The following is a 9,881-nucleotide window of genomic DNA, read 5'->3' as shown; positions in this document are numbered from 1 at the left end:
TGGGTGAGTGCCTGTGCTTCCCCGAGGCCTGGAAGGTTCGTGTGTCTAATGCAGAGCTAGTGCCTCCTCCTCCTACCAGTTCTCAAAGTGAGGCCCAGCATGGCCAGTGTGTGGAGAGTGTTTTTGTTGTTGTTGTTATTTGGTAGCAGGGATTGAATCCAAGGAGGTTTATCCACTGAGTCATATCCCCAACCTTTTTAATTTTATTTTGAGATCGAGTCTGACCAAGTAGCTGAGGCTGGATTTGTACTTGTGATGTCCCTGGCTCCACTTCCCGGTGGGCTGCACTCTGTGTGATTTAATCTGTCACCACTGAACATGAGATTAAACTGTAACAACTGTCATCCTTCTGAGCCCATGTGGTGAGCATTCATTAGTACAGTGTGCATACTGTATTTCTTGGAATTGCTTTTTCACTTTCTTTCAGGCTTTCAAGGATTCTCTCCTCTGCTACACTCCCCTGGTATACTGATTATGAAAGTAATTCATTGCCTTGTGTAGAACACAAGACATGTAGAAAATTGAGAAGGGGTCTAGGGTTGTGGCTCAGTGGTGGGCCACTTGCCTGTTAGTGTGTATGGGGCATTGGGTTCGATTATCAGGATCCTATACAATAAATGAAGAAAAGGTTCATTGAGAACTAAAAGTATAAAAAAAATTTGTGGTAAAAATTGTAAGGAGAACAAAGGTGTGATGGCAAACACCAATAATCCCAGATTTATGGGAGGCTGAGGCAGGAAAATCACAAGTTTGAGGTCAGCCTCAGCAACTTTGAAGATGCTGTCCCAAATAAAAAACCAGAAAGGACTGGGTACATAGCTTCATGGTAGAGCAACCCTGGAATCGTTTTCCAGTACTGTGGAGAGAAGAAGAAAGGGTAGGGAAATTGTTGATAATTTCCTTTGAACACAAAGATTACCTTTAGAAAGAAGGAGGAGGAAAATAAAGCATGGCTTTTAATAGAGACCCAGTCTCTGCCAAGCTCTGCAGACACTACTATAAGGTCTAGCAGTTCCTCACGGCATGCTTAACCCAGGCTCTGGGTACGACACATTGAACACTGTTTGAAACTTCCTCTAGTGTGTTCCTCAAATTTTTGTGTGTTTGAATGACATCACAGTCAATATACAGCAATAATAAACATTTTTATTTCTCATAAATATAGAAATTTGAAGTGTGAAAAAGAGAAGATGCATCAGAAGATTTTTCTCTCCACAGAGAGGGTGAGCCAGCAAGCTTCCGTGGCCTTTGTCTCTTTCCAGTGTGGTTGAAGCCTCAAATTTTGGGGCCAGGGCAACCCAAGGAATTTTCCACCTCTGATGGTGCCAGGCGTTTCTTGGGAGCCCCTCAGGCTCTCTGATTGGGCTTCTCTGTTGACTTTTCAGCTGGCTTCTCTGCTGGTTTCTCTGCTGACTTGTCTATTTTGTCCTTGGCTGAAGTGGCCAAGGGAGCGTCCCCATAGAGCCGGTAGCCACCAACCAGGCAGTATGTCTCCCCATGCCAGCCCACCTGGGTTTCTCCACATCCTTGGTACAGAACATGGTAGTATGCAGGTGTAGGAGGAGACGTGGGAGGCACCGCTGCTGCAAGGAAACCCAGAACCCATCAGTCACTTCCGCCTTATACACTTTTCTGCCAGCACCTCCCTCTCCTGTTTCTTCCTGTTCTGACTGAATCCCTCTTATCTGCTTGGCATCCCAAACACAGCCTTTGCCTGTCACCTCCCTGGATGTTTTCTGTCTCCTCAAGAGTGCTTTCTGTAAAGTACTTGAGTTCTTGGAACCAATGGAAGCAACAAGAGAACAGTCAGACCTCAAAATGATCACAAACAGCACTTCCTTAATCTCCCCTTCTACAACTGAGGCAAATTTCTGTAGGTCTGTATTTCTGAGAATAATGGAAATAAATTTCAAGGTTTGGAATACAGGGTCTAATATAAATTGTTTTAGAACCCCTGTGACGTTGGCAGCTTCTGTTGGGACCCATTGATAGAGCCTGTTTGAACCACACTGAATTCTAGCCTGGTTTTTATGGATTTTTCTAAGGCCTTTCTTGTTTTGAGATGGTGTTTTGCTATGTTTCCTCAGACTGTCCTGGAACTCTTGAGTGAAGCCATCCTCCTGCCTCAGCCTCCTCAGTAGCTGGCACTATGGTTGCACACCAGTGTGTCCATACCTACCACTTTCTGCAGGCCGTATTCTGGGGCAGAGAGATCCAGAGGTCCAGGTCCAGATTCTGAGTGCCAAGGTCAGGCCCAATAGCCTTCTCCCCTCCACTTCCTGAGACATCATTTCCTCAGACCTCTAGTCTGACTACCACTTGCTCTGTCCCCCTGGCTCTTCTGTTCTTCCCAGCTGCATGGCACCACCCTTTCCCTCAGCAGATCAGACTGGGACCTGTGGGAGGGGCCCGAGTGTGTGTATCCCTGACAGTGTGGTAAAGGTGTCTGTGTCTGAAGGTGAGGTTGATGAGAGGCCAAGATCTCACCTCAAAGTGCTCCATCATTTGATAATGAAAGCACAGCACGCTTTTGTAAGCGTCTTATGAAGGAAGGATGTGGAGAAAGCCTCCTTTCTGATTTGGTGATGGGAGTCTCACCTTTTTTCTGAGGTTTCACTCTGTTCCCCACCCAGATCCTTGAGCCCATCTCCTGTGCTTAGGTGATCCTCCCACCTCAGCCCCAAGTAGCTGGGACCGTAGATGAGTAGCAGTGTACTGGGCTCTGAAGGAAGCATCTGGGGAGTCTGAAGGGGAGGGCTGGATTGACAGAGATCAGGACCCTTGTGAACACTTGTCCTGAGCAGTGAGCACAAGCACTGTGGGTCCTTGAGGGAGCAGCAGACCTTTGGTCTCACTCATGGCCGGGGAAGTCCTGAGGAGTGTTGGGCCAGCCCAAAAGGAACCTGTGGCCGTCCAGTGAGGTTGTGTATTTACCAAGGGCTCCATTTCAGATGCCTGGCCTAGGCCTACCTGCCGCAGTGCTCTCCCAGGGCTCGGAAGACAAGTTAGACTGAATATAAAATATCGGGTCAGACATTCTGTCAGTAGCAGCCAGACTTACTGGTGTCTTGTAGAGAACTGGTAGGGAAGTTTCCTAGCTACACTGCCATGGAAACTGTTGCTTGTGATGTCATCACGACCCACTGAGGTCACGGAACGAATGGGTGACTTGAAGGGTTAGGCATCATACCCCTGGCATTTATGGAAAGCATGGTGAAAGTAGAGAATTTTGCCTGGGCCTACCCTTCTAGCCTCCCCACCCATATGCTAGACATATAACAACTGTCAGTGGAGCACAGCTGGGGGTTGGGACAGCCCATGACCCCAGGGGAGCAAGAGAAAACCAAATTCTGAGACTGACTTGAGCGTCATGAATCAACACAGAGCCAGGTAGGTTGCATGTCCCTCATCCTAAGCATTAAACTGTTGGAGGGGCAGTGATGTGAGTGGATTAAGGGGTCAAGGAACTCTTCTTAGTTGTGGACCTGAACATAGGTTAATATTTGGGCTTGGTGTTTTGTGATCTGTTGGCTCAGGAGCCCTATGCAGGAGATTTTTCTAGTTTAAAGCCAACGTCATCAACTTAGTGAGACCCTCAGAAAGTCAGTGAGAGGCTGCCTCTTTTTAAAATTAAAAAAGTTCTGGGGATGTTCCCCAGTTGGTTTAATACCCTGAGTTCAATCCCCTGTGTATGAAATCAAAGAACCAAAAAATTGGAGATTCTAAAGCACTCAAATTGGGAAGAACTGCAAAGATGGGCTCATGTTGATCTCCTTCTGCCCCAGAGATTAATACTTTGATGGTTCGGAGATGTGAGGCATTGGGTTTGATCCTGGGAACCACAAAGAAAACAATTAAAGAATTGCACTCTCACCTTTTTACAAGTAAGGTCTGAAAAGGAGGTTACGGGCCTACAGTGTTGCACATGTAGGACAGAGGTGTTCTGCTCAACAGTGGGGTTTCTTGTTGTTCATGTTGGGGCTCCAGATTTATAACCGATAGGACAAACTTGTCTCATTTCAAGGTGGTGGACAGTGGCAAGGCTGTTCAAGGTGCTCCAAGACCTAGGGAATTGTCTATTGACTTTACAAAGTAGGAATGACAGGCCCATTTTAACCTAATTTGAGATGTGTTTATGACAATATGATATTACAAAATGAGAACATTATCATTTCAGTTTCCTTTCTCACAAAAGGCTAACCAACTCTGTGTGGGTATGTAGGCCTGCAATCTCAGCTTTGTAGGAGTCTTAGGCAGGAGGACCACAATGTGAGGCCAGTGTCAGCTATTTAGCGAGACCGTAGAAAAATAAAACGGTGTGAGGATGTAGGTCAGTGTTAAATCTCCTGTGGGTTCCATTCCTAGTACCGCATTAAGTAATTTAAAGAGGGAGAGAGCTGGGATGTAGCCCAGAGGTTGAGTTTTTCTGGGTTTAATCCTTTTCACTGGGAGAAATATGGAAACAAAGAAAGGAATGGGGGGAAGGAAGGGAGCAAGTCAGAGTGAGAGAGAAAGGCAATAGAAGGAAAGAGAGAGAGAAAGAAAGAAAAGAAAGAAAACGAAAGAAAGGAAGGAAGAATGGAAGGAAGGAAGAGGAAGAAAGAAAGAAAGAATGAAAGAGAGGGAAGGATTGAAGGAAGGAGGGAGGATAGGAAGGAATGGAGGGAGGGGGAAAAACAGAAAGAAGAAAGGGAAGGAAGGAGCATAGGAAGTGAGTGAGGGAGGGAGGTGAAAGAATAGAGCCGGGGATGTAGCTCAGAGGTAGAGAGCTTGCCCTCCATACACGGCAAAGAAAAAAAATAAACTCAACTAAGTCTCTGTCCTACATGAGTCAATTTGGAGTGTGAATCGTCAAATATAATGAAGTCTGGCCTAACGGTAATTCTTGTTAAGGTAGTTTATGAAAACATTATTTATGCCATAAATGTCATGTCAGAAAATAAAACCAGTTTTATTCTCCACAATATATGTGAAAGACTATGCTACTTTGGTCCAATGCTCTACTATTCCAATACTGGCCAGTAGCTCATCTTTGAAGCCACTAGCAGCTCACCAGGCCCTGAGAGGTATTAAGGGCAGCCTAGGTGACAAGTGTGTTCACCCCTTCAGGACACCAGGAAAGATCCCTAATCTAGAATTACATTTGAATGTGCTGAAATCAATTGCTGAGGCAAAGGCTCTTTCCCAGAGGATGCGAGTCCTGGAAGGCTTCTCCTTCTGCAAGCTGCAAGTTTAATCTCCTGTACCGGGCTCACATCCAAGGAATGGGTCACAAATCTGACAAGTGCACCTGGGACCTGACTCCCAAGCCGGCCCACCCTCTCTGCTCTGTGGATGTATCTTGCAGGGTGAGGGGAAAATCATAATTGACAAACAGCTCCACATGGGTGCTGTGTAGGCCCCGAGAGGCTATGTCTGTGCAGAGCAGTATGTCTTGGGATCCCTTGTGGAAGCACTGGAAGATGCCTGCCCTCACTGAGGCTGGCATTTGTCCCTGAAGCCTTAGGATTTGATTTTGTGGCCATCCAGAACATATCCCAGACAGTTGACAGTGCTGGGCTGTTACAGAACACCAGGACAGTTCCTGAGGGCGCAGGCTTCTCTTCTTTGTCACGCTGCTTGAGGATCTGCACAGTTTGCCACCACTGCTGCTCCCTTCAGCCTCAGAAATGTTTGTGTGACATGAGGCATGACACAATGGAGCTGGGAGGTGGTGATGGTGGTGAGAGGTCCTGGGCTCCCCACTTTACTCCACACCTTCTGGATCTCACGTTTGGGATCAGTCTCAGCACCTTAAGGTGACCTTGTCTCAAAAAGAAAAGGGGACAACTGGGGTTGTAGATCAGAAGTAGAGTACTTTCCTAGCAGGTGTGAGTTACTTGGATTTTGATGGAAAGCACCACATTAAAATAAATAAGCAAAATAAAGGTATTGTGTCCATTTACCTTGAAAAAATGATTATATTAAACAAAACAGGATAGGGTGTTTTGGTAAAGGACCCCAAACAAAGAAAAAGCGAAAATTGAAAAATTCTCTTGTTTCTAAAGAAAGGGGAACATTTACTCTTTGTGTAAATTATATTTTTAGCTGTTAATATATCTTGTTTTATTTTGTATATGTGGTGCTGAGTATTGAAAACAGGGCCTCATACATACCAGGCAAGTACTCTCCCACTGAGTCACAATAGCAGTCCGCATCTTCTTCTTATAGTAGTCATCTTTGAAAGTTAATGATGTTAGTAGCAAGTGTCGAGCTGCATTAAGAAGGATACATGAAATATAGTTGATTTTTCTTATTCCTAGAAGTTATGTTCTATGAAGTTGCTGAGCAAAGGAAAATTGGTTTGTGAATAGTGAACTGAGTGATCCTAGGGGAAATACAGGATTAGGGTTTTGCTAGCCTCTGGTCACATTTTTATCTCCTGAGTGGCACCTAAACTGATTTTATGTGTGTATGTGTTCAAAGCTCTGCTGTTTATTTATTTAGGTGCTAGGGATCAAACTCAGTGCTTTGTGCATTCTAAGCCTGTGCTGTACCACAAAGCTCTACTGGCAGCTCCAGCCAATACACCATTGATTCATTAACCTTGAACTCAGGAACCAATAGCACTACATTGTCATACCTGACCCTGGCTTATGGAACACACAGTACGGTTCATAACAGCCTTCTTGTGCTTAAGAGCATAAAAGAGGCAGAGGGATCGCAAGTTCAATGCCAACCTCAGCGAAAGTGAACAGCTAAGCATCTCAGTGAGACCCTGTCTCTACATGAAATACAAATTCCCCTGCGGATGTGCCTGACAGGTCCAGTGCCTTAGTACCCAAACAAGAAAATAAAAAAAATAAAAAAAAAGAAAAACAAGAAAGAATGAAATATAAAATAATACCGGTCACTCAAGAGGATTTCAGCACCATGATTGAAGCCATTTTCTACAGTGACATCATTAAGAAAAGTACAAAAATTGAAGGGCTGCATATACTGTCAAAAGGACAAATTTCATATCAGAGCTAAAAATAAGGAGTCAAGAGTGGCACCTTGTTTGATCTTCTGGAGATGTGTATGTCAGGTGACTGCAGTTTGTTGTCACTTAGTGACTGTCCATGAATGAGTGGAAACACCACATGTATTGATTAGGTGTATAATTCAATTTTAGTGAATAGATGCATTTGAAAATAGGCAACTGCAAATAGTAGTGAAGATTGACTGAAAGGGTACTCGTCCACTCCAATTTCCTGACACACTCTTTGTAATTAAGAAATGGTCACTTGCACCTCAAAGTGCCATCTTGCAGGACAATTTTAACCAGTATTGAAACACAAAGTTCAGTGTATGTACGTTTTTTCCAATATTTCAAAAAATTGTAAAATGTTTGTAATCACTCAGACAGTGCATACAACCCAAACATGCAGTTTAAGAAAGAATGATAAAGTGAACAAACCATTACCTGGGTGGTGAGATGGACCATCATCAGCACGTCAGAAGCACAAACGTCTGTGATCCTTTTTTTCCATTCCAGGTTATGCTTTGCTGTGTTCACCTGCAGGGCTTAGGCTATGCTGAACTTGTACCCCATGTGTTTGTGTTTTCTTGTAGAGGTGCTCAGAACAGTGGATTTCGTGGCCCCTGATGACCGAGTAGTCTTGCGCACCTGTGAAAGAGAACAGAGCAGAGTGGTCTTCCAGATGACAGGAGACCCCAATGTCAAGTGTCTTCCTGAGGCTTCCTGTGTGTTGGGTTGTCATAAGTTAGGTCCTGTGCCGGCCAGCATCAAATGCCTGAGTTTCCTCACTCAGCAGTGGCTTCGTGAAGACTTGACTTGAGCATTTTTGGAAGTGTCGTTCGTGAGTGCTTACACTATGGGAGTCAGTGTGTGGACATCAGGCTGCCACAGTCAGTTCCATGCCTCCAGTCTCAGATTTAATTTACTTAATTACAGGAATCTTTTGCTTGGCAACATGACTTGTATATTAATTTTTGAATCCCTAGCATTGATTATATTCAGGTTTTGGTGTTTCTTTTTGTGTAGTCTGTATTTATTTCCTCTCGGACGAATTAGATTTCCTCCAGAGTAGTTAAACTCTCTGTTTGTTTCTGCTTTTTGTTAGAAGGGATTGAAATCAAGGACACTGAACCCCTGAGCCATATTCAGCCCTTTGTATTCTTTCTTTTGAGACAGGATCTGACGGAGTTGCTTAGAGCTCCTCTAAATGGCTGAGGCTGGCTTCAAACTTGCAGTCTTCCTGTGTTGGCCTCCCAAGCTGCTGGGATTGCAAGTGTGTTCTCCTGCTTGTGGGTGGTTATGCTTTTACGTTAGGGTTCCAAAGACTCCATTGACCTGTTCTCTTGCTCTGGACATTCCTTGGTGCTCTCTTAGAAATAGCTCCCAAAAGATGTTCAGGTTATTTTTTTTAATTTTTGTATTTTATATTTTTTTATGTTTTTTAAATTTATTTTTATCCTAAACAAATGGGATACCTGTTGTTTCTCTGTTTGTACATGAAGTAAAGGCATACCATTTATGTAATCATATATTTACATAGGGTAATAGTGTTTGATTCGTTCTGTTATATCTTCCTTCCCCCCACCCCTCCCACCCCTCTTTTCCCTCTATGCAGTCCCTCCTTCCTCCATTCTAGCCCTCCTTCCACCTCCCAATGTATAGGATTTTAATAATGATGGCAATATGTAGACATATAATTATGGAATCCTAAGTTGTAGGTATCTGCATGTTTTCTAGAAGATTCTTTTGTTCATGATTTTGTATGATTGAACGTAAGAATAGCATTAAGGACATTGTTTAGGTCTTCCAAGTCCATTTTTTTCCTTTCCCAGTGAGCTCATCCATTGGGCTGGCTTACTGGGAGACAAATGGTTCACACTACCTATGGGCATGAATGTGTATGTGTTTGTGTTTGTGGGACATGTTGGTGGGGAGATGGGCATGTATGTGTGTGCACATCTGCCTTTATCAGGGCACTGATTGGTTGATGAAGGCTTTCGTGTTCCCAGGGGACCTCAGATGCAGAGGGAGCCCTGGCTGTGGCCAGGCTTGTGTAAGTTTCTCCCTCCTGAGCTCCCTTTGTTTTTCCTGTGAGAGAAGAGGTCTTAGTGTCACTGATGACCATGGAGGTGATCCACCCTTGTGCCTTGTAGCCGATTACTTTCTGTTTTGAGCTGAGCCTGATTTCCTTTTCTCTAATGACATCTCAAGTCTGTCCCGGGAGTCACATGTACCCCCTGTTCCCAGTTCCCAGAGACCCTCGTGTGAGGGCCCATATCGAATGTTTATTCCTGGGATTCCCTTTCTGGGGATTTTCCTGACTGTGAGTCCTGAAGCTTTAATTGGTAATTCCTCTTGCTTCCTGAGTTAAGAAAGGCAGAAGAGTACCATGATCAAAGAGTGAGTTTTAGAGTTTAGATACAGCTGGATTGCAATTCTGGGTTTCCTACTGGTTAACTGTGTGAGCTTGGGAAGTTACTTAGCCTTGCTGATAAGTTGGTTCCTTACTCTGTGAAACTATACCATTAGTACTACCCACCTCTGTTACAGGGAAGGGTAAAGGAAATCAGGCATGTTATTTGGAGCATGTCACACATTGGGAGTGCTTCGTTCGTGTTAGCTTTTGTTTTGATGACAGTGATAGCAAGAAGGGACTCAGACAATAATTGTAGTTGATCACAGACTGTTAACTATACAAACCAGAGAATGAGGTCAGGGTCCTTCTGCATTTGAGAGTTTTGGAGTAAGTCATCCGCACAGCTCAGCAAATGAAGGTCATCATGTAACTTGTGCCAGAAGAGTTGTTCTGGCAAAGGGCTCTTCTTCTGATGTCACTTCTCTGCATTGACAATGGTTTTCATTTCTTCAGTGAGACATGATA

At 44.2% G+C, this 9,881-nt stretch overlaps 1 protein-coding gene across 1 annotated transcript; it reads right to left on the bottom strand.

Annotated features, from left to right (window-relative positions):
- Nucleotides 1–1,347: 1,347 nt before the first annotated feature.
- On the bottom strand, nt 1,348–3,037 carry LOC124967054 (DPEP2 neighbor protein-like). Its single transcript, XM_047529004.1, has 2 exons — nt 2,971–3,037; nt 1,348–1,583 (listed from the first exon to the last, which is right to left on the bottom strand). The coding sequence occupies exons 1-2, from the start codon at nt 3,035–3,037 to the stop codon at nt 1,348–1,350; spliced, it is 303 nt and encodes a 100-aa protein (XP_047384960.1).
- Between the last annotated feature and the right edge of the window lie 6,844 nt (nt 3,038–9,881).

Source organism: Sciurus carolinensis, chromosome 16 (assembly GCF_902686445.1).
Source record: "Sciurus carolinensis chromosome 16, mSciCar1.2, whole genome shotgun sequence".
NCBI lineage: Eukaryota > Metazoa > Chordata > Mammalia > Rodentia > Sciuridae > Sciurus > Sciurus carolinensis.
The sequence above is the reverse complement of the archived record's forward strand: the minus strand, read 5'-3'. Positions and strand labels throughout refer to the sequence as shown.

Excerpts from the sequence above, each read along its gene's own strand:
- LOC124967054 (XM_047529004.1), bottom strand. The coding sequence starts at position 3,037 with ATGTCTGACCCGATATTTTATATTCAGTCTAACTTGTCTTCCGAGCCC. Across the intron at positions 1,584-2,970 it reads CTGGGAGAGCACTGCGGCAG|CAGCGGTGCCTCCCACGTCT; the intron begins GTAGGCCTAGGC and ends GTTTCCTTGCAG.